Below are 25,733 nucleotides of genomic sequence, written 5' to 3'. Positions count from 1 at the left end.
GGCATTATGTTGCCTCCTCACCACCTGTTTTAAGCCCGTAAATGTAGCATCACTATACCGCACAGGTAGTTGCAGTGCAGGCCCATTCACCCTGAGCATACCTCCAGCTGCAGCCACAGCATGTGTACACCCCCAGCTGCTCCCTCTGCAGCTAAAGGGGGAGAAGTTGGGGGTGGTAAAAACAGCTTAACCATGTAGTTTTACTGCCCCTCCAATAAGCCCTTGGCTCACATCTGCATGGCTGCATGCTGTGTGTAGGGCAGCCCATGCATTTCAATGGGCTTCCATACCCACAAAAATGCAGGGAAAGAAGTCCCAGAGCTTTTTTTTTTTTTTTATTGCGCTGCACCAAAAGCACCCCATGTTTCCAATGTGTGGGGTACCATTAAGACTTAACGGTACCCCTAAAGAACAGAGCATTCGTCTGTGTGTCGGGCAAACGAGCGCGACAAAGGCACAAGAATTTTTGTTGGGCCAGGTATGAGTGCTCGAATGACCGAATTTTAATGGTTCAAAGAATGTCAGGCAAAATGGTCGGCCCTCACACATGTTCACTTCATCGAATCTGGCCCTCTTTGAAAAAAGTTTGGACACCCCTGCATTACACTATCAGCTTCAATGCAATTTTATCATGGAGAATATGTGCGTGTATTGTGATTAAAGACATGGATTTTGAAACATATTATGCTATGAGATATTATTTATTTACTCTACATTCCGTTGCTGGGTGAGCTTGTAGCAAAGGGATGACAAGTGACAGGAGGATATGCTGATTATTCTAATACACTGTTGATCTTTTTATTATGGTCCCCATTGTCTGGTAAGAAGCCAATTAAATTTTTTGGACGGAGCCCTGAATGCATCTTCTTTTGGATTGTTTACATCTATCAAGCTTCTTCTGACCTCTATACTGTATTTAGACAAGAACTTTTCTCATTTGCACTTGGATGTGGGACTTTACACTTTTCATTATGTTGGTGATTGCACATGAATTATGAACTTTTATCTGTTCACTTCATGACGTGGGAATTTTGTTTTTAGCTTGTATTTATTGCACTTCATATGATCTTTGAGGATTGGGTTATTGTTTTTTTATTTATTTACACTACATATGTGATTATATCATTTCATCATGCTGGAGATTACATATGAATTAGGAAGTTTTATCTACTTTCACTTTTTCACTTTATGAATTGAGAATTTTAGTTTGATCGCACATTCAGTTCTGTGGATTTTCTATCATGATCTATTGATTTAGCGGCCACGCTATTTGATTGGTTTAAATACACATTCATTAGTAAACATAATAAAAGCCTGTTATGACATCTTGAATAGCTAAGGAATGTTTAAAGCCCAACAGCAGCCACATTTTTTATTTAATTTTTAAACCGAATGGGTTAAAACTTCTGTCTGGCTTTCACTGCTGCCTGTGTCCTTATTGGGTAACCCCTATTGTGTAAATTTTCCCTCACTTCCTGTCAGGATCAGAAATAATAGAAAATCCTTCCATGTTTTTGAGGAGAGCTTAAAGTATAACTAAAGGCAAAAGTTTTTTTTTTTGTTTTGGACAGAGTGGAGAGGGATTAGAGCCCCTGTCAATTTTTATTGCTGTCTGTGCCCCCATTAAGGAGATTTCCCCCCTCTATTTGTCCTGCTTACTATTATAACTGACAGTGAAAGTAAAAGAAAAACACACATTTTTAGTTGTCCCCAGAAAAGTAATAGAGCGGAAATCTTCCAATAGGGACACTAGTTCTGGTGGCCTGGGGGTCCCCAAAAAATTCCTTTAATTTACAGGGATTTCCTCATACTTCCTGTTTGGCAATGGGATAGGAAGTGAAGGGAAATCAATGCAATAGGACAGAGATGGCGAAAAAAAAAAATCGGACAGGGGTTATAACCCTCCCTTGCTCTATCCAAAATGAAAAAGAAAAAAAATTTGCCCATAGTTCTACTTTTTATTGCTGCCCTTGACCTACCAGCCCAGTTAAAACCTAACGTTGTATGACTCTCATAAAGGCAGTTGGTAAGATATCTTTACAACATAAAGTGGCGTCATACCCTGGGCCCTATGTTTCATCCATGGCTTTGGCTTTCTGGCATCCTGGTTGAGTGTCTGATCTCTGTCCCAGAGACTACCTGACTGTCATGATGAGCTCTATTCTATCTTTGTGAGTGCTTTTTTATATTTTCTATTAAAATTACACTTTACATGCTACACTATGGTTGTTGCGCTTCTCTCCCCCTCCCCACTCTTTCTCTCCTACAGCCACACAGTACACCCATGTTGGAAAGAAGCAGCACTTCTAGCTGCTATCGTTGGATTAGTAGTGTGTTGTATATCACCCACAGCATCTAGCTTAACACAAGCTTAATCTGTCATTTGTTTCATATTGTATCATACAGTTTTATATTGTTTCACATTGTTTTACATTGCTTCACACTGTGAACTTACATCTAACTCATCAGGGCACAGGGTTGATGATCTGTGATTATTCTGGGTGTTCCCACCTTTGATCCATTTTCGCTTAATGTTTTTTTTTGGGGGGGGGCATCACGCTTCATTCAAGACTTTTGTGCCAGGATGAAAACATACCACTGCTTAAGACCTCTCCATTAAGCAAGGAGACAAGTACCTGATCTTTGTCCTGACCACTCGAAGCAAAGATGTCTGTTGCGATTGTATGGAAGGCAACAACATTGATAATTTTCTGGTTGATTGGAATTTATTGTCAGATTTTGACCCCTTTCACACTGAGCCGCCCCGGGCGTCAGAGGTAAAGCGGTGATATTTTTAGCACCGCTTTACCGTTGTTTTAGCAGCGCTATTCGACCGCTAGTGGGGCAGTTTTAACCCCGGCTAGTGGCTGAAAAGGGGTTAAATCTGCCCACAAAATGCCGTTGTATCGGCGCTTTGCTGGCTGTATAGCAGCGCTGCCCCATTGTTTTCAATGGGGAGGAGCGGTGGAGGAGCGGTGGAGGAGCGGTGGAGGAGCGGTGTATTCACTGCTGCAAAGAAGCTGCTGGCAGGACTTTTTGTGATGCCCTGCCAGCACAGCGCCCCAGTGTGAAAGCACTCAGGCTTTCACACTGGGTTTGCATCTGAGTTTGCATCTGAGGCTTTTTTTAGGTGCTTTACAGATGCTATTTTTAGCACTGTAGAGCCTAAAAAAAATGCCTCAGTGTGAAAGGGGTCTAAATGTTCATTTGATTACCCACTTGCCGACCACCACACACACATATACATTAGCAGAATGTCTCGTACAGGCAAATGGGAGTACCTGTATGTCCCTTTGAATTTGCCACCCTGTGGGCACGCGCCTGCCACATGCCGCAGGAGTGTGCCCGATGTTCGCCGGCGGCCCGCGATCGTGAGACGGAGAGGCAGAACGGGCAGATGCCTATGTAGACAAGGAATTTTCCTGTTCTGCCTAGTGACATGACAGGGATCTACTGCTCACTGTCCTTGGCAGCAGTGATCGCTGTCATGTCAGTGGTAGCCCACCCCCCCATAGTTAGAATCACTCCCTAGGACACACTTAACCCCTTGATCGCCCCTAGTTTAACCCCTTCCCTGCCAGTGTCATTTATGCAGCAATCAGTGGTTATTTATAGCACTGATCGCTGTATAAATGACAATGGTCCCAAAATAGTGTCAAAAGTGTTCGATGTGTCCGCCATAATGTCACAGTCCTGATAAAAATTGCAGATTAATGCCATGAATCTATCCCCTATTTTTTTCAATATATGCTTATTGCAATTTTTTTTACCAAAAATATGTAGAAGAATACATATCGGCCTAAACTGAGGAAAAAATGTGTTTTTACATATATCTTTTGGGGATATTTATTTTGGATAGAATGTTGCATGGCCGCGCAATTGTCAGCTAAAATGACGCAGTGCTGTATCGCAAAAAATTCTCTGGTCAGGAAGGGGGTAAATCCTTCTGGGGCTGAAGTGGTTAAAGTGAATATTGTACAGAGAGATCACCTAGCATGTGCTGAATTGTGGCTGTGTATAAAAGGAAAATAAAGTAGTCTTTGATTTATTCTATATTTTTTATTCACCTTGTCTATTTATATTAGATTAACACTGAACTCCAGATACAGGTTCACAAGACTCTCTATTCATTAATAAATTGTTATATTTTACCAAATGTAACTAGCACACGCACTGAAAAAAAATGATAGCCGTCTGGACATTGACTTCCTGTTGTTACATAAATGTGAATGAGATCGATAAAAAAATGGCTTCAGCATAAGAAATATACTAAGAAATGGTTCTACTGGCACACATTCATGTACTCAGAGGAGTACACAGGACTAACTTCTAAATCTCCCATGAAGAATGGACTTATCCGGTGACCTTGTTTTGTGTCAGGCGGCTGGACAACCCACCCCCCCCTTTTTTTTTCTCTCCTTCTCTTCCTTTCCTTCTCTTCCTGGACTTCTTTGGGCTTTTCCTGAACATTGTATAATGTGGACACTCCCGCAGGGAAAAAAAAAGGGGGGGGATGCGACACACGGGGCGCGGAGACGCCTTGACTCAGACATCGGGCATTTGCATCTTTGGAAAAATTAAGATCTTATGCATATTAACTCTGTTGTAATGATAACCTCTGTTGCACCGTTTTGTAAGTGCTTTGTTCCCACTGTGTGGGTTCCCTCTCTGTACTATACCGTGTGTCTTTCTCCTTTTGCAAAAATAAAGTATTGATAAAAAAAAAAAAATGGCTTCAGCTCCTGTTCTCTCCCGGTAAAGAACTCCCCAGACACGTTTCTCTCTTTTCGCTTAATTGTAGCCCCAAAAAAAGGGCACAGCAGAACCCAGACTGGGAGAGAATGGAGCAGAACTGGAAGTCAATCAGGTATGCTTTATGCATATCTATTAACGAGAAACTTACTTTTAGAAGTAGAGTAGAGTAGATAGAAGAGTGAACAGAGGAATTAACTCATTAGCCTATTACTGCTCGTACTGTGTAATCAACAAGCTGGCAGTATAAAGAGAGAACCACTGTACAGGCATACCCCACTTTTAAGTACACAATGGGGTTTATTTACTAAAGCTGGGAAGTGCAAAATCAGGCTCACTTCTGCATAGAAACCAATGAGCTTCCAGGTTTTATTACCAAAGCTTAATTGAACAAGCTGGGGTTAGAAGCTCATTGGTTTCTATGCAGAAGTGAGCCTGATATTTGTACTTTCCAACTTTAGTAAATAAACCCCATTGTGTACTTAAATGTGGGGAATGCCTGTATTTCCTAAATGTAAGCAATGTCATCCACCTGGCTGTGCTGTATGGAAGGGCTTTGTAAATCAATTTTGGCGGACAGTAATACAAATCCTTTGGAAGGTTTCTGTGTGTTTTAGCTGTGTGCCCAGAGTTTCACTTTAAAATCTGAATCCATAAACATTTTAAAGGATTGCTTTAAGTACTTTCATTTCTTTCTGAAAGTTCTTTTTCAGACTGTTGGTCTTCCTGAATTGTGACATTTCACATTCCTGGCAGTATAATAATTGCAATGGGTGTCGTTTAGTTGGAATTCATATTAAATGATGGGAGGTCACCAGGTTATTGTAGGTATAGTCAAATCTGCTAAGGTCTGTATATACAGTTATAGTCAAAAACAAGTCAGAAATCAGCCATTTTAATAAAAAAAAGGAAATTGTTCAACTCACCACCGCCACACGTGACAGAGCAATCTGTATAGACAGGAACCCAGGAATAGCTTGTCTTTTTTACAGGGTTCTCTTCAATAAGGGAATATTGTAATGTATACTCCCATGTAAATCCTCCGTTCTTTCCTTGATAAAGTATCTGAATAAAGACATATATCCAAGTATTATGGGCAGTCTATCGTAATTATTTTATTATTATTAGGATTTTTTCCCTGAATAGTTTAGCCTTTTCCAGTTAGAAAAACCATACATCTGCCCCATGTTGTTTGAGAGATACACATTTGCTACGGTACATAGGATAGTCATTGGTCACTTTAGACTTGACCTACTTGTAAAAAACAACTCAGATAATATCAGTTCAGAAATCCAATGTGCCGTGCCTATTATTTAAAGAAGAACTGCTTTTAAAAATAAATATTGTAATGAGCCTAATACACTTGATAAAATAGCAATACAAATGATAGCATGATAGATTTTGGTGTACATAACTTAACTCTTTTGCTAAAATCTTCCAAAATGGTGGCCACTTACATCATCATGTCCTGTGCTCTGCAAGTTCACTTATTCAACACACCTAAGGAAACTCCCTGCTGCCCTCTTCCCTCTTTATGGCCACTTTGGCCTGCCTATCTGTTAGCCTTTTTAGTTGGCTCAGTATGATGTTTTAAAAAGAAAGAGAAAGTCTGAAAGAAAACAGCTCTTTCTCAAGTTCTTTGTGAATGTGGAGTCAAGGGTGAAATATACAAGAAGGGACGCTTTCGATCATCTGGACTATCAGAGCTGGATTACCAATGCTCGGGCTGGGGGAACAGCACACCCAACAGGTGCTAGACCAAGACTTTCTTTCTGAAAGGTGTAAGCCTGGCCTTCATTATATTTTATCATGTAGCCAATAGAGTAACTACACTTTTGGATTGTACTGAGTAGCTGATTTCTTCCTTTTATATAAAGCCAAGGGTGCATCCTGTAATAAATGTGTATTTGTTAAAAAACAATATTTTATATAAAAGTTGAACAAAACAAATGTAGTTTGTTCTAATAGTTCCATAAACAAAATCATTGTTCATACACCTGTACTAGTGGACCACCATGAGCCTGATATAATGCATCAAAAAAATGTCAAAGCTATACAGTAAGGGTATCCAACCACATGTGGGCCAAGACGGCTATGAATTAGCCACACTAAATTGTAACCTTGCTTAAATGTAAAAAAAAAAAAAATAATGCATTTACCATTAGCAAACACATGTAGCCGAAGAAAAATTTGACGGTGTCTCTTTACAGGACTTTTATAAGTTTTATCTTTCCAAAGATAAATATCCCACTCTTCAAAAACGTGTTTTATTAATGTCATCAGTTTTTGGCAGCACCTATAATTGTGAGTAACCATTTTCAAGGAGGAAACACACAAAGGGCAAAATTAGAACCAAATATCTGATGAGCACTTTGAGAATTCATTGAGAATTGCTACTACATCCATCCAACCAGATACTGAAGCGTTAGTTTATCAAAAACAGTGTGAAATATTGCGCTACTTTTATGTTGCCCTCTTTCACTTTTATAATAAAAATCATACCATAAAAATGTATTACTCAGATAGGTAAATCATCTATATCAGTGATCGTTAACTTGTGATCTGCTCGACTTTTTATGCTCATCAGCTATCCTCATTGTTAATGTATTTTATGTATGGCCCAAGACAATTCCTCTTCTTCCAATGTGGCCCAGGAAGGTCAAAAGGTTGGACATCTCTGCTATACAGAAACACTATGCAAATTATATATATATATATATATAAAATGCATGTACAGTACGGGACAAAGACTCTGTTTTTATATACATTTTTCCACAACTCTGTATAGCTTTGACATATTTTTATGCACGGTATTAGGTTTGTGGTAATCCTCTAGCCCAGGTGAATGAAAAAAGTGTAACAAAACAAATATAAAAATAAAATATAATTAACTATCATAAATACCATCTGAGGCTGTGGACAGTTACTCTGTATTTCTCTTGTTTAGGAAGTAACAGAAATCCCACTGGAGCCCGCTGAGGCAGCCTAAGGCTTCGAACGAGGCCAAAATTGTATGCTTACATCTTTTTATGATTGGGAAAATGAAATAAAACCTGTTTAATTAACCCAAGTGGGATTGCAGGAATGCAAAAATGTGTCTGATGGACAGTAAAAAGCTTTCATATGCACTGCTGCAGGAAAAAAAAAGGATCTTTTAATTCAATGTTTATGTCAAGGTCACTAACACAGTGTTACAGGAATTACATTTAACAAATTTTCTCTTCTAAACATGAACTTTGTTTTTTTTTCATGTTTGTATTTATGACAATAGGAAAGTATTTCAGTAGGCACACCCCCAGGCTTAGCATACATTATTTACAATCTTTTGGCATAAGGATGAAAACATTCGATTTTTTGGGAAACCGACTGCAGACTGAGAGGTGTGTCCTCGCTTAGTGTGTAGATGGAGCATCTCTTGAGGATGGGGTGGAATAACTTGAGAAGTTCACAAGGCCAATTTCCTTAGGCCACAAAAAAGGGAGGAAACATAGATCATGGGGCCCCATAGCAAAATTTTGACGGGGCCTCCCAGCAACTTCTCTCTGTGGCACTTGACAATCTCAGCTGTGACAATATTGTCAATGAAGATAAAGTAAGATTGAAATAAGGACAGCAGATGGAGAGCAGTCAACAAAGTCAGTACACTACTAGGGACCGGTGCAGGGGATAAAATTTGTCATAGAACAGTACGAAATTCACTTTAGACCTTAAAGTGTAAGTAAACCCCCCTATCGTTTTCAGCCAAGGAAGCTGCCATCTTTGCCTCTGTTTAATATAAAACTACCATGATGCTGCACATGTGATCTGTCATGACACCAGCCATTGGATGGTTTAACAGTTTGATTGAGAGCACAACCAATGGGAGTGTTACATTTCCAGCATGCCTTGGAAATGAAACTGTTTTATGGATGGATTTACTTCCACTTTAATTTTTCTCTTTTCTCAGCAGTTCACCAGTAATTTTGATATCAGACTTAACTCAAGGTTTAACCACTTGCCGACCAGCGCACGACGATGTACATCGACAGAATGGCACGGGCAGGCAAATGGGCGTACATGTACGTCCCTTTAAATTTGCCGCCCTGCCATCGGGAGCGCGCCGCCGGTGGCGCGATCCCGCGCTGGTCGGGACCCCCGTGAGTCCGGTCGTGGGACCCGCGGACTCGATAGCCGCGGGCATCCCCGCGATCGTCTCACGGAGCGGCCAAATGAAGAAATGCTGTTCTAAACAGCATTTCTTCATTCTGCCTAGCAACTAGTGATGCTGATCTCTGCTCCATGTGATTGGAGCAGAGATCAGTGTTCACTAAATGAAAGCCCAACCCCCCCACAGTTAGTAACACACCCCTAGGAACACTTAACCCCTACACTGCCACCCACTGGTTAACCCCTTCACTGCCAGTGTAATTTACACAGGAATCACTGCATTTGTATAGCAGTGATTACTGTATAAATGACAATGGTCCCAAAAATGTGTCAAAAATGTCCGATGGGTCCCCCACAATGTCGCAGTCACAATAAAAATCGCTGATCGCCGCCATTACTAGTAAAAAAAAAATAATAAAAAATTATTAATAAAAATGCTATAAAACTATCCCTATTTTGTAAACGCTATAACTTTTGCACAAACCAATCAATAATCGCTTATTGCGATTTTTTTTACCAAAAATATGTAGAAGAATACGTATCGGCCTAAACTGAGGGAAAAAAATGTTTTTTTATATATTTTTGGGGGATATTTATTATAACAAAAAGTAAAAAATAATGCTTTTTTTTCAAAATTGTCGCTCTATTTTTGTTTATAGCGCAAAAAATAAAAACCGCAGGGGTGATCAAATACCACCAAAAGAAAGCTCTATTTGTGGGAAAAAAAGGACGTCAATTTTGTTTGGGAGCCAAGTCGCACGACCGCGCAATTTTCAGTTAAAGCGACGCAGTGCCGAATCACAAAAAGTGGTCTGGTCTTTGACCAGCAAATTGGTCCGGTCTGAAAGTGATTAAAGTATAGGTTCACATTTTCAGAAAAAAATTAAAACAGACTGCATGGCTCTGAGGAAGAGAGTATACCCTTTGAAATGCGTAAGCCAAATAGGATTAAGGTGGTAACCTCCCATGTTAAGGAGCACATTATCACAGTGTTTGCAAGTATATTTATTTGGGGTTTTCAAGAAATGATCTATTGTGATAATGCTCTAGGCTCGTGTGCCCTCTCTCCTTTTTCTGTTTCTTATAGCAAAATTTCCAATACTATTTGTTGTTTTCGTTCGTAAAGTTTATTCTCTCGAAAGTAATATAAAAGAAAAAAAACTACCTTCGAACGACATTCGACAAACCATCAAATTTACTTAAATTTTCATACAAATTTTCAGTTGAAAAGTTGTATAGTCAGCTTAAGGAAGACTATTGTAGGTAAACATGGTTAATTCCACTCCTGAGTAAGCATTACAGCGATAAGACAGTTGAACTTATAGCCAGAAGATATCCACTCAGGACAATACCCAGCAGCTATCAGGGAGGCAATGAACAAGAAGCAGCTGCCTACAGGTAATGGGATACACATCATTAAACACATAACTAATATGTTTAGTGTTGTATCGCCAAAATAAAAATTCTTTCAGCTAACCACTTAAATAATAAGTCAGAATATGTGCACATTGAAAATATTTTCCTTTAATGACTCATATTCCACTAAAGCCCCATACATATTATTTCTGATAATGTAAATGGGCTTTAGTCATGTCATATCTGATTCTGGGTGACCATTCTGGACATTTAAGTAGAACTACCATTTCCACAAGAAGAAATGAGACTGGATTGGGACCAGGGTCAATTAATCTGTTAAGGAGTTTTATTATTATTATTATTATACAGGATTTATATAGCGCCAACAGTTTGCGCATCGCTTTACAACATGGAGGCAGACAGTACACTTACCATATAAATCAATACAGAGGGATCAGAGAGCCCTGCTCGTTAGAGCTTACAATCTAGAAGGGAGGGTATTTTAAACTAAACCTACAATTAAAAGACCTTAAAGCGGAGCTCTACCCTAAAGTGGAACTTCCACTCATTGGATTCCTACCCCCCTCCGATGCCACAGTTGGCACTTTTCAGGGTGGAGAGGGGTGTGCAGATACCTGTATAATTATCTGCACCCACTTTCGGGCATAGATAGCCGCATAATATCCGCAGATTCTGGGAAACACACAGTTCCCAGAACACAACGGGGACCAGTGAAGATGCGCAGCGTGACTCTCGCATGCGCAGTAGGGAACTGGACAATGAAGCTGCAACGCTTCACTTCCTGGTTCCCTGACCGGGAATGGCGGGATTGCGGCAGGGGCAGCTGAGAGACAAGCGATTGCTCGTTATCTGCTGTCGACATCGCAGGCACCCTGGACAGGTAAGTGTCCATTTATTAAAAGTCAGCAACTGCAGTATTTGTAGCTGCTGGCTTTTAATAATTTTTTTAAGGTGGAGCTCCGCTTTAAAAAAAAAATGGTGAAACTAAGTAAGTAAGACTATGATTATAGTGTAAGTAAGGATAAAATTACATTCACAAGGATAGTAGTAAACCAAGCTCTTAAATCCAAACAGTAATGCTGGTATAGGGCTCTCCTGTCTCTCTGGACCTTCCTACTGACTAGCAGTCAAAAGATGAGCAGAATTACAGGCAAGATGGCCGCTGCACTTTTGGGAACCAGCATAGAAAGCTGAGATTCTGCCTGTGATCCCAAATTGCACGCTTTTGAGTGCAATTATTCCTTAAAGGCATCTCAAAAGTGATGCAAGTCTCACACGAGTTTTAAAAATGTGCCATGCTTGTCATCCAAACATGAGCAGGAACTCCACACATAGGACAGCCCATGAAGTGAATGAGCTGCCCTATGTATGACCCATGAAATCGCGTGCAAATTACCCAACAGAATTGCTTGTTCCCTCTATGCGAAAGTGTCAATGCAACCTAAATCACATATGAAATGCAATTAACTTTTGACTTTACAATCTAAGCAATCTGTAGTTTGCTACAACTAAACGCATATTCAAGAAGAATGGTGAAATTTGCCATCAGAAACTACTGAAACAATTCTATTTTTAAGGCTGAAATGGAATATTTCCAGCAGCAATTTTAACATTTCCTAAATAATAAATGAAGCTATTTTCTAACAACTCCACATTAAAAGTCTGGATGCAGAGCAAGTAATTTAAACCCTTCAAGTTGGAAGGACCTCCAGGGCTACAGCCTACTTATCTGGCTTGGATCCAGGACCTATTCAGCCAAGTGGAAATAAGTTTTAGATTTAAAGTTGGTGAAGGAACTCAAAGAACGCCCAGGCTCAGAATAGAGTTTTTAGGTCTACCGCGTACAAATGCGCCACCTGACTTTAAAGACACAGCTCTCGGCAAGCCTGACCACAGGGCAAAGACTCATAAAATTTACAGTTAGTTCATTTCAAAACCACAGACTCCAAGCCTAGGATTTGCCAGAGTCACTAAAATTAACCATAAAGTTTGGTTATTCAAGCAGTGGCAAACCTAATTCTCTCTATTGTGTAAACTATTGTCACTGAGGCCTCTAAAATAAATGCTGAATTGTGGATGAGGGCATAAAGTAGCAGCAAACTGACATAAAAACATAATGTTTGTTTAAAAAAATGTAAAATTATGTTAAATATGTAAAGAAATAAGCCTGGTCTAAATAATCCTATCAATATCCAGCATGTTTATTAACCCCTTCCTGGCTAGGGGTAAAACAAATGTTCATGCCTAAACACAATTTTGCAACTTTTATGTGTTAATAAAACTGTACATATCACCACAACTACTTTTTATATCCAGGTGGATTATAGATTTTTTTTTTTTTCAGTTTTGCTTTCTTTTTGTGGTAAATGGTAAGGGGTTTTTCCTGTTTTTTTTTATTTTATTATTATTATCAAAAGAAAACTGGCCCATAATAGTAAAACAAATCACGTTTTTCATTTAGCTGTATATTTCTTGCTAATACCATAATTTACCACCAAAGAACAACCCAAAATAAATTCTCCTGACGATCGCAGCGATATCACATATGTGTATGTTAATTGTTTGTACCCATATTGCCCAGAAACAATGGTGCAAATTACATTTATTTTGTTTTTTATCCTGCCTAAAACACACTACCACTAACTGACAAAAAAAATAAAAAATTACCCAAAATATGTTGACCCTGACCTTTGACCCACACCTTAACACTAACCTTGGCAAACCTTGATCTTGTTATTTTTTCTTTTTTTTTCTCTTTATTTTTTTTCTTCATATCAATTTTAAAAGTATTTATTTTTTACACACTTGTCTGTGTATCTCATGGGTGCTCAACCTGTGGCCCTTCAGCTGTTGGCAGAACTACAATTCCCATCATGCCTCTGTTTTTGGGAATCAAGATTGTATCTGTCATCGGTTTGCAATGCCTCAGCTGGAGGGCCACAGGTTGAGAACCCGTGGTGTATATCTTCCTCTCCTGCAAGAAGAGAAAGATATAATGTATCTTCCTCTTCATTCAGAAGAGGAAGTAAACACAGGGGTGGGCTCACAGTGACTAATCACTTTGATAGCCAATTAGAGGTTATCACAGCGATCAGGTGACCCGGAAGTGGGAGTCCTGGGTCCCAATTGTTAGTACGAGACTCCTGTGCGAGAGCCTGGTCTTTGTATTGCGCTCCCAGCACAAGGAGAGATACACATATATGCAGCCCCACAGAAAAAAAGTCTGCCTATATGCGCACGGTAGGCAGGAAGAGTGTTTTGTAATTATATAGTAACATAGGGGCAGACATATTTAAATATACATACAGTTTCTGCTTCATGCTTTGCAGTGCTACATGATGGTTATGCTTTACTGCTCTCATTTTCACATTTAAAACCTGTAGGACATCTTGCGGCTTCACAGCCAACTTTTCACTGCGCATATGCGAACAGTGTTGCACTTTGCAAATGGTTCCTCAGCCTTCTGGGACCTGTGATATGTTCCAAAAAGCTGTGAGCAAAGAGAGGGGGCCAAACGCCCCCCGCCCAAAAAAAAAAGGTTCCTCCCCCCCCTTCGGTATCACATTTGGCACCTTTCAGGGGGGAGCACATACCTGTCTAATACAGGTATTTTGCTCCCACTTCCGGACATAGATGTCGTGCAAGCGCAGTAGGGTACCGAAGATGGTGGCGGCAGCACCCCGACAGCCGAGGAATAGATTGGCTTTCGGGTGCCGACATTGCAGGCGCCCTAGACAGGTAAGTGTCCTTATTTTAAAAGTCAGCTGCTACAGTATTTGTAGCTGCTGACTTTTAAAAATAAAATAAAAATCGGCGGATCTCCGCTTTAAGTAACTATGTAAGTTATTTTCACAGGGCTACTGGCATTGCCTGCATAATTCCATTGCATTTAATCACACGTGCTCTTTTGTGGCCACTGAGTTTTGCGCAAAGGAGAGGATTAAACACATCAGTGTTCTATTGAAAGTTTGCATACATCAGTGAGAAGCTGTTAACAACACAACTCATTCATTAAGCATTTCCCTAGTGGGACTCGGTCAGTCCAGATTATAGTTAAGTGTTTATATAAGGTCAGATCCTTCTGGCTTGTTGTGCTTGGAACTTTGATCAAAATCAAACCACACATCGTCCTAACCAGATGGATTAAAGATATCTTGTACTTGATGCAGTGACTCACATTTTTAACATGTACAGCTCGCCCTTCAAGGATCCCGAGACCAATGTGTTCTGAACCTCAAATTAATAACATGGCTAACTGTATTTTTAGTCATGAACATGCTGATTATGACCCTTAAGCTGCGTACACACGGGCGGACTGTCTGGCCTACTTAGTCCGCCGAAACACATTTCAGCGGACAGTCCGCTCGTGTGTGGGCTTCAGAGGACTTTTTCAGCGTGCAGTCTGGCGGACTAAGTATTTCGGAATGTTGGAAATACTGTCCGCTGGACTCGCATTTCGGCGGACAATCCGCTCGTGTGTGTGCCAGTCCGCTCATTTCAAAAGTACGGCGTGGGGGTCCCCCCCAAGTCCACAACAGAACCTTGTCCGAGCACGCTACCCGGCTGGCCAGGAAAGGGGGGCGAGCGAGCGCCCCCCCCTCCTAAACCGTACCAGGCCGCGTGTCCTCAACATGGGGGGGTGCCTTGGGGAAGGGGGGGCCGCGCGGCCCCCCACCCCAAAGCACCTTGTCCCCATGTTGATGAGGACAAGGGCCTCTTCCCGACAACCCTGGCCGTTGTCGTGGCGGCGGCGACGGTGGCGACAGAAGACCGGGCCACCGCCTGTAAAAGAGCTATAAGAAGGCGCGGTGGCCCGGCAGAAGAACCGAAGAGGGGGACAAGACCCCCGAAGTCGGGAGAAGAGGCCGGCGGCGAGGAAGAAAGCCGGACTCCTCCGCTAGCAAAAATAGCTACAAGAAGATAGCGGAGGAGTCCGGGGAGAAGACCCCCGAAGACGGAAGACCCCCGGAGCTGTGCAATAAAATATTTTAACCCTGTGTTGTGTTTTTTTTGTACTTTTTTTCACAGGTGAATGGGTAGGGGTACATTGTACCCCATACTCATTCACATAGGGTGGGGGGGCCGGTATCCGGGGGCCCCCTTATTAAAGGGGGCTCCCGGATTCCAATAAGCCCCCCGCCCGCAGACCCCGACAACCAACGGCCAGGGTTGTCGGGAAGAGGCCCTTGTCCTCATCAACATGGGGACAAGGTGCTTTGGCACCCCCCCATGTTGAAGGCACGCGGCCTGGTACGGCTCAGGAGGGGGGGCGCTCGCTTTCCTGGCCGGCCGGGTAGCGTGCTCGGACAAGGGTCTGTTGTGGACTTGGGGGGGACCCCCACGCCGATTTTTTTCGGCGTTGGGGTTCCCCTTTAAGTCCATACCAGGCGGCGGGGTCAGCGACGTCTCTGTTGCGGGCCCCGCCTACCTGGAGACGCGCTCGAAATGAGCGGACTTTCCTCCGCGTGTGTGGGTGAGTCCGTTCATTTCAAAAGTAGGGCGGATAGTATGGCGGACTTAGTCCGCCGTATTAGTCCGCTCAAAAAGTGCCGTGTGTGGGCAAGTCCGTTCATTCGAAAGTATGACGGACTGTCCGTCGGATTGTCTGACGGACTAAGTTGGCCAGACAGTCCGCCACGAGTGTACGCGGCTTTAGAGAATGGCTTATCTCAGACAAGCATGGACTTCGGAAAGTCCCCCATTGGTTAGAGAGTCTTGCTGCGTTATGTATATATTACACCCCTTCATACAGGCACCACCCATAGCCTTCAGGCATGTTATGCAATTATTACAAGTGCAAACGGAGCAATTGAATTTCTGCTGGAAAATTCTACCTGCTATCAGTTTTACCTAAAAAACTCAAGATACACTATAAATGGCCTTCCCTCTAGTATATCATCACAGCGCTCAAACACCCCCCTCTCTCTCCCCAGCTGCCACTTAAATAATTGAATATATCTCTCAGAAGGTGAAAGAAAAAAAAAAAGGAAAATTGACAATAACACTACAAAAATCACCTTGTGGCGCTACAAACGAAACACTGCTAAATAACAGTGCACTACAATGTCCAAAATTGAACTACGTGAGAATTATAAACGCATGTGCATAAATACAGTACAATAAACATTAAAATAAATTGTGATTAAATAGCAATCAAAAATCGCATATAAGTAATAGCAATCAAAAATCGCATAAAAGTAATAAAGTGAATGAGTGACAGAACATAAATAGAGCAAATAAATAAAACAAAATATTTACTGCTACAAATAGTGCTCTAATAACGATGTGCAGTCCCAAAGAAATTTGGTCTCAAAAATTTGATATTCAATCAGACACACTCAATGTCTAATAAGAAAATCTGATGATAGCATTAGTTCAAAGACTCCTTCTCCAGTGAAAGTTCTATAGCAAAGTGTCCATAAAACGCAAAACCTCCACCGCACCCTAGGTGTTCGTGCCCCCCTCGTTTAGAACACTCACCAACAGTATTGCCAGCACTCTCGTGTCGGGCAAAAATCGCTTATAGTGAATGCAGATGATAACTGTTTCTCCAGCCAACTCTTGTGACAGACTTCGCAGCAGAGGTTAATGGATTAATATCTCAGAGTTACCTCAGGGAGACAAAAGAGACTTCCCATAGTGCAAGATTGCAAAGCTATTTTTAATCTCAATAAAACAATCGATTAAAATCACACTCACATGGATCAAATTAAAAGCAGGCACTTCAAATAGACATTCCACTTATCAATCAGGAGATCCTTCACTCATAGGCATTGGTGAGCACACTGGAAGCAAGCTAAGTTGATATCAAAAAGCACCGTCTCTATATAAGGTAGCTGTGCGGTACCTGACAGCAGACAACCCAATTTAAAAGCAGCACCAAATAGTGATATCCAGTCCTTCAACTTGTGTGTTCTCCTTCCTCCGCCTTCTCTCTAACCTTTTACTGTGTGTGCTGGTCGCCGTATAGCCACTCCCCCGACATGTTTCGTCCAATAGACTTCCTCATGGGTTTGGCTATCCAGCTGTCACAACCCCCCTTTTATTTAAAATCACAAGCGACCAGTCCCTCCCAGCAAAGGTAACCCCTCCCCCCTATGCTATCCAATTGGTTGTTAGGCTCGTCCGGTGGGTGGTTAATGGTCAATTTCACCCCAGCTCCTCCCCATCTCTGTGTACAGGGTCACTCATCACCCCCCACATACTGCTCTCAGCCAGATCAGGAAAGTGAATAATCGGCTGATTACCGCTCACATCCAGAGAAGCTGATCAGCGCACACATCCAGAGAGTCTCACCCACCTAACCTTCCAAATGTTCTCCTCTTCATTTATCTCATCCCCGCAGTAGTGGATGGTTCATTTCGTCGACGCGCATGCGCGGACTTCCGGGGAAGCCCGTTCACTTCGCCAGCTGATTGGCTGTAACTGGGCGCCGCCGTCATCACGCTTACGCTAGCGTGCTCCCCCCGGACCGCCCACTCCACCCCCGACATCTTACTACACCCGGGATTCACTAATAGGTTGCGCAGGCGCCGACCATTGTACAGTCTCATGGCGAGAAGAGCACAAACTCCTCCCCATCGGCAACCCCCTCCAATCTGAATCATCAGTGGACGAATCAGGGGGAGATAGGCAGTCACATACAATGCTACTAAGTAGCAGAGTTGCTCTATTCGTCCCAAATCTAGCAATGACTTTACACACAACATTCAGCTAAGCATAGCATCCTAACGATGCTCCCAACCTCAACTCCACAAATAGGAATAAGCACCTATGGTGAGGCTGATCACTCATACAAAAATATGTGCATAAACCAGAATGTGTGTGCACAAAGTCTTTAAGTGTTTATATGGGCAAGTGACAACTATAAACTACCATAAAGTAAAATCATCGGGCAGCGGAGGAGATCACACAAAGGATTCCAAATAATGTGTATTAGCCCCCACTACTTTAGAGGGGATGTTCAATATCTCCCTAATTATTGAACAACCTGCTAGCATTTCCTTATGCGACAAATGCCCAGGAGTTCACAAAACATTATAGACCTTCTCCTAATCTACAGACACACTAATTATAAAAGTAAAAATCAAGATATGATATAAACTACTTTTCTTAAACCCATATACTTATTTCAACATGAGATACATGGACCAACAACAATCATTATAAAAGACACAAAAGTATGATGATTGGTGTCACGATGTACCTCCAAATACATACATGCAATCCTAAAAAAAAAATCATTTATAGATCAAACATATAAAAATAAATATACAAAAATATAAAAAAATAAATTTAAATTTTTTTTTTATCCAAATGTTCCCCAAGATGCGTCCAAGAGTTAACTTCCTAGCTAAGATTCTAATTGCTTATAGGCAGCTCATATTCACAATACTGCCCTCTAAGCAAGAAAAAGGAAAACGAAGCGGTCAATCTCAATGACAAATAATGTCAGGAGTTATTGATGAAACTATTGACATCCAGCTCAATATTCATACCCGCTGGTGTCAAGCTCCTCATCAAAAATATCCACCTCGTTTCCCTTTGTGACAAGTCTCTGATCCGGTTTGAGCCCCTCCAAGAACGATGAACCTGATCAATACCGCAGAACTGTAAAAGGGATGGATCCTGCTGATGGCGCTCTTTAAAATGCATAGACACACTATGGTACTTGTACCCCTTCCGTATATTAGCAAGGTGCTCCGAAATACGGACCTTCAATTGCCTTTTAGTGCGTCCCACATAATAGAGCCTACATGGACACCACAGCAAATATACCACAAAGGTCGTGTTGCAGGTCATAAACTCCTCTATTTTGAAGGATTCACCCACCCCGTTGGTCACTGAGGTTATGCCCCTATTAATCTTTAAAACCGTTCTGCAGCAAATACATTTTCTACATGAAAAAAATCCTTTTAAATCCCCAGAGATAGTAACTCTTGTCGGCGGATCTAATATCTTCTTAACGATCTTATCACCAATATTGGGAGCTCTTCTATAGATAAACCTGGGAGCAGTTGGTAACACCGCGCCCAGGTATTTATCCCTGCCCAAAATATGCCAATGCTTGGCAAAAATGGATTCTATGTCCCTATATTGGTGATGAAAACCTGATAAGAATTTAAACTGGTGCTGTGTCTGATCACTACTTCTTATCTGGTCTTGCAAGCATACCTCCCTAGGGATATTTCCCACTTCCTCTATTACTTTATCAAGGCGGGTGCAATTATATCCCTTCTGTAGAAATCTCTCTTTCAATACACCAGACTGGGTCATAAAGTCCATATCTGTGGTGCAGTTGCGGCGAACTCTCAGAAACTGGCCTTTCGGGATATTCCTTATCCACGAGGGGTGATGCCCACTCCTCGTGGACAGGTAACTGTTCCGGTCCGTAGTTTTAAAGAATACTGTCGTCTTCAAATGATCCCTATCTCTTTCTATAGTGAGGTCCAAAAAATTAACAGAAATGGGACTGATGTTGAAGTCCAATCTTATATTATTAAGGTTGGAGTTCAATTTTTCCGTGAACATTTTAACAGTTAGCTCAGTGCCCACCCAAATAAGCAAAACATCATCAATAAGCCTCCGATAGAAGATCAACTGTTGTGGTCTACTCGAGAAGACAGCCCTATCCTCCCACTCTGCCATAAAAAGGTTGGCAAGGCTCGGGGCATATTTGGCCCCCATTGCCACGCCAACCTTCTGCGAGTAGAAGACACCCCCATACCAAAAGTAATTATGGGACATGCAGAAGTCTAAGGCATGGCCCAAAAACACCCTTTGATTGCTATTTAATCACAATTTATTTTAATGTTTATTGTACTGTATTTATGCACATGCGTTTATAATTCTCACGTAGTTCAATTTTGGACATTGTAGTGCACTGTTATTTAGCAGTGTTTCGTTTGTAGCGCCACAAGGTGATTTTTGTAGTGTTATTGTCAATTTTCCTTTTTTTTTTTTTTTTTTTTTTCTTTCACCTTCTGAGAGATATATCAGTTTTACCTGCCAAATTATTCAAAATTCTGGTCAGCAGCTCTTGTTATTTACACATGCGCCGTATTGTCAAGAGTATTGGGACACCTGCCTTTACACGCACATGAATTTTAATGGCATCCCAGTCTTAGTCTGTAGGGTTCAATATTGAGTTGGCCCACCCTTTGTAGCTATAACAGCTTCAACTCTTCTGAGAAGGCTGCCACAAGGTTTCAGAGTGTGTCTATGGGAATGTTTGACCATTCTTCCAGAAACACATTTGTGAGGTCAGGCACTGATGTGGACCAGAAGGCCTGGCTCGCAGTCTCTGCTCTAATTCATCCCAAAGGTGTTCTATTTGGTTGATGGGAGGACTCTGTGCAGGCCAGTCAAGTTCCTCCACCTCAAACTTACTCATCCATGTCTTTATGGACCTTTTTTTGTGCACTGGTCCAAATCATCTGGTGGAGGGGGGATTATGGTGTGGGGTTGTTTTCCTGGGGTTGGGCTCGGCCCCTTAATTCCAGTGAAGGGAAATCTAAGGGGGCCACATACCAAGACATTTTGGACAATTTCATGCTCCCAAATTTGTGGGAACAGTTTGGGGATGGCCCCTTCCTGTTCCAACATTACTGCGCACCAGTGCACAAAGCAAGGTCCATAACAAGATGGAAGAAGGAGTTGGGGGTGGAGGAACTTAACTGAGCTGCAGAGAGGTCTGACCTCAACCCGATAGAACACCTTTGGGGTGAATTAGAGCAGAGACTGCGAGCCAGGCCTTTTTGTCCAACCTCACAAATACGCTTCTGGTAGAATAGACACTGTAGGCATGGGCCTACAGGTACCCTGCCTTGCTGCCAGATCCATAAGCCACCAGGATTGTGTGTAAAACTGACAGGCAGACTCCTGCCTGCCAAGTGGAAGCATTCAGGCGTATGTGATGGAAAAAAAATTAAGCAAAAAATGATATCTATTTTTTTAGGGGGGATAAAATTATAGTTACACCCAAGCACATAAATTCCCCCACCCCCCCAAAAATGTTTTTGGAGACACCCCCCCCCCCCATATACGCATGTATGAATGTAAATGCAAGTGTCTGGGCGTCTACAAGTGAAAAGGTTGATTGCAATACACATGGTACATATCGCCGCACATGCCAGAGTGAGAGCAATAATTCTAGCACACGACCTTCTCTGTAACATTAAACCGATGACCTAAAGTGGGCCTTTGAAGTGTTGCCTATAGAAAATATAGGTTACTAAAGTATATCTCCAAGGGGCGGCTGGTGTTTTTTGCTGGTCGGGGTGGAGCACAACCCCTGCTGTACCTTAAACCCCCCCTCTGTTTGCACTTTTGCACTTACCCAATCGGCGGGCACATCGGGCAGGGGGACAGACATCTTGCAGCATCTTCCATGTCCTTCTGAGATAATGGCGCCTTCCGCCGTGTGTCTCCTCCCCTCCACCTATGCGTCCAACAGACCCGCACTTCCTGATTGCCGGAGAGTTGATTCACTTTTAGAAAGCAAAGATTAATTTGCTTTTCTAACACATCTGGTTGGGCTCAACGCACAATGCTCTGCGCTCCGGGTCTACCCTGAACCTATGGCTCTAATCAGGTGCTTCCCAAATACACCCCCACCGCTGTAATTCAGGTACCGAGCGTCTGAAAATGGGTAGATTCATGCAAAGCATATATGTATTTAGGGGGGTGGCAAGAATAGAGGGGACACAAATTTAGGGTTTGACATGTTGGGTATCTATTTACTTTTGTCTTTTATATTTTTTGTAGTTGGTTGTGTTTGTTTGCCCTAAAATTCACTTTAGTTTTTTTTTTTTAGCTTTAGGTAAACTTAGCTAGTAACTTATCAAGAAAAAAAAAAGGTCTTTTTTTTTGGGGGGGGGGGGGGGGGGGGGTAGTTCAGAAATCTCTGCCTATAGGATCCTGAGATGAAAATCCGGCCCTGTTTGGAGTCTGTAGCAATCCAAATTCTGCTGCACTTCCATGTAGGCATCCTATTTGGAATATGCATAAACATCAGCAGATTTTTTCGTTTTTCCCTATCCCAGTGATGGCGAACCTTGGCACCCCAGATGTTTTGGAACTACATTTCCCATGATGCTCATGCAATCTGCAGTGTAGTTGAGCATCATGGGAAATGTAGTTCCAAAACATCTGGGGTGCCAAGGTTCACCATCACTGCCCTATCCTATCCCCTCCTGCAAGCTTCCGGCTCCCTGCAAACTCTGGCACCTGAAATGTGTTAGGATACCAGCATTCTATAGTTCAACATAGGCTGTTTAGCTTGGGGCTTATAGCAACACACATTGAAAAGACACATTATAATATGCACTATTGCAATGCACATCAACGCATCTATTTAAGCGAAGTATGTTGATATGGCATTTATTGCAAATGGCACCCCAACACACTCTATGATAGCAACCAGCGCTCATACCATGCATTGTGGTATACTGGTTTATAAAAAAGAATGGTCATGTGCATTGTTGCGTCTGTTGCCATGCATCATTAAGAATGGGCTGCTTTAACACAATGGGGTTATTTACTAAAGAAAAATCAACTTTTCACTGAAAGTGCACTTGGAAGTAAAGTCGCTGTGAATCCAAGGGGGACATGCAAGGAAAAGAAAAAAACAGCATTTTAGCTTGCACATGATTGGATGATAAAATCAGCAGAGCTTCCACTCATTTCAAATCTACCCCTTAGCTTTAGAGCGACTGCACTTCCAAGTGCACTTGCAGTGCAAAGTGGATTTGCCTTTCGTAAATAACCCCCAATGTTACCATGCATGTATTAATGCACCACAATTGACTGCTTAGGTGTGAACAAGCTATAAATGTTTGGCTCTTGACATTTGAGAGTGAACATCATGCAATTTCTGGTGCAGGGGATCATGTGGAGGTAATACACCATAATTCAGGGGACTGAACTTGCAGCTTAAAACACAAAAATACATTTAATAAATTATGCTTTGTTCCATTAAGGTATTTGTATGACTTGTGTACCTGTAAAGGCATTTCAGGGTTCCACCATAATATCAAGGAAGTGCAGCCACTAGGAAAGGCCATCCCCCCTGAATTTGTCTTCTACAACGAAATGCGCAGGGCAGGGCTCATGTGATGTCATCATTAATGCTTTACCAGAAGTAAGAAGGCATTGGTACCAATCAGATGCATGTACTTGCGGTATTGCTGAATTCTATCTCATGTAATGTAAGTGCACACTTTTACTATTTTAATGAACTTACTAAGTAGAAGGAGGACACAGGGCTACACAATGAGATTGCAGGAGAAGCAGTTTAACCTTAAAGAGGTGTTCCAGCCTGGGGAAAAAAAATTAAAAGTCAGTAGATACAAATACTGTAGCTGCTGACTTTTAATATTAGGAAACTTACTTACCTGTCCAGGGAGCCCACGGGGTCAGCACCCCAGCCAATCTTCAGATCGGCTGTCGGGTGTTGCCGCCACCATCTTCCTATCTCCCTACTGCTCATGTGCAAAGCACGCTGCACTTTCTAATTGGCCTGGCGGTGGAGGAAGGAGGAAGGGGGCTGAACTTTCGAGGGATGGTGCCGCGGCTCCGTCTGACAAAAGTGGGGACAGGTACATGTCAAAAACAGGTACAATTTCCCACCTGAAAGGTGCCAAATGTGGCACCGGAGTTGGGAGGAAGCAAATACACAGAAGTTCCACTTTTGGGTGGAACTCTGCTTTAAGCTACACAGGGGTTTTTTCACTGTCAAGGCGATAAGGATGTGGAACAATTGGTGGTGTCAGTGGGGAGTATTGATATATTTAAAAGACTCTTGGATGTGCATCTTAAAGAACACAACATACAGGGATATGGGAAATACCAGTAATTATAGACACTGACACATGTACACCTACACAGGTTGAACTGGGTGGACTATTGTCTTTATTCAAACTTACTTACTATGTAACACAAGTCACTTACTCGGGTTGCAGTTCCTTATCTAGGTATTGCTGTGGAGCACCAATCCACCCAATTTTGTCAGCAAAGCATAAATCTCTTTTCCTCACCTGTTAATTACCATATTTTTTGGACCATAAGACGCACTTTTTTCCCCCAGAAATATGGGAGAAAATTTACTGGCTTTTTGGTGCGAATATACGATTGGCACCGGCCCCCCGCCGGAGCAGCAGCCTTGGGGCACCCACCGTTTGCAATGTGATCGCTCCGTCGAATGACGGAGCGATCACTTGTAAACAAACCAGCATCATGATGATGCCGTTTCCTCTCTCCCCTCTGTGTACAGATCTGTACACAGAGGGGAGAGATCGGATGGCAGCAGCGCTGTGGGCTGCATCTGTAGTGCCCACAGCGCTGCTCTGTGTCAATTGCAGTCACAGACATCTGTCCATACCCTGCCAATACTCTGCAATTCCCTGCCAATACTCTGCAATACCCTGAAATACCCTGCCAATACTCTGCAATACCCTGCCATACCCTGCCAATACTCTGCCATACCCTGCCAATACTCTGCAATACCCTGCCAATACCCCACCAACACTCTGCAATACCCTGCCAATACTCTGCCATACCCTGCCAATACTCTGCCATACCCTGCCAATACCCTGCAATACCCTGCCAATATCCTGCCAATACTTTCTATGGTAATGGTCACTCTGCATTTTCTATGGTAATGGTCACTCTGCATTTTTTATGGTAATGGTCACTCTGCATTTCATGGGCACTGGAAAATATTTTAGTACACCATTTGGTTCAGAATATTTTTTTTTATTGTTTTCAACCTCTAAGCCCTTGTACACACGGTCGGACATTCCGACAACAAAATCCATCAGATTTTGGCTGACGGATTTTGTCCGAAACTTGTGTTGCATACACACGGTCGGACAAAGTTGTCGGAAAATCTGATCGTACGTAACGTGATGACGTTATTTTGTTACGATGGGACTATGTTCAGGCTAGTAGCCAATAGCTTTGGTCTAGGAATTTGATCTGAGCATGTGTGGCACTTTGTCCAATCAGAATTCTCTACACACAATCGGACAAAGTCGGATTGGCTCATGTTGTCGGAAAGTTTTATAGCCCAGCTCTAAAACTCTGTCCATCGGATATTCTGACGGAAACAGTCCGATGGAGCCCACACACAGTCGGATTATCCGACAACATGGTCCAATCGGACATTTTCCATCGCAATGTCCGACCGTGTGTACAAGGGCTTAAACCTAGGTGTGTCTTATGGTCAGGTGCATCTTATGGAGCAAAAAATACGGTAATAAGGAGAGGTACTCCAAAACACACATACTATAGTTTCCTTTCCTTCTTACAAGCCTTAAATTTACATTGAAAATTTGTACCTGATTGGCGATGCATTCTAAATAGAATGTGGAAGCACAGATTTAGAAAACAGTCCTACTGCACAAGTGGGGAGTTCTATGAAATCTTATAACAGTGGATTACATTGAAAACATATGAAA

At 42.1% G+C, this 25,733-nt stretch overlaps 1 protein-coding gene across 2 annotated transcripts in view; it reads right to left on the bottom strand.

Annotated features, from left to right (window-relative positions):
* ADAMTS18 (ADAM metallopeptidase with thrombospondin type 1 motif 18) overlaps nucleotides 1–25,733 on the bottom strand; it is a 153,256-nt gene that overhangs the window by 21,811 nt on the left and 105,712 nt on the right. For both annotated transcript variants that reach the window (XM_077454708.1, XM_077454699.1), the window contains one exon: nucleotides 5,679–5,817. In XM_077454708.1, coding sequence (XP_077310834.1) covers nucleotides 5,679–5,817 — 139 coding nt within the window. The remainder of the gene's footprint in view (nucleotides 1–5,678; nucleotides 5,818–25,733) is intronic.

This window comes from Lithobates pipiens, unplaced genomic scaffold (assembly GCF_037356315.1).
Source record: "Lithobates pipiens isolate NorthernLeopardFrog02 unplaced genomic scaffold, aLitPip1_a1.2 Scaffold_10, whole genome shotgun sequence".
NCBI lineage: Eukaryota > Metazoa > Chordata > Amphibia > Anura > Ranidae > Lithobates > Lithobates pipiens.
The sequence above is the reverse complement of the archived record's forward strand: the minus strand, read 5'-3'. Positions and strand labels throughout refer to the sequence as shown.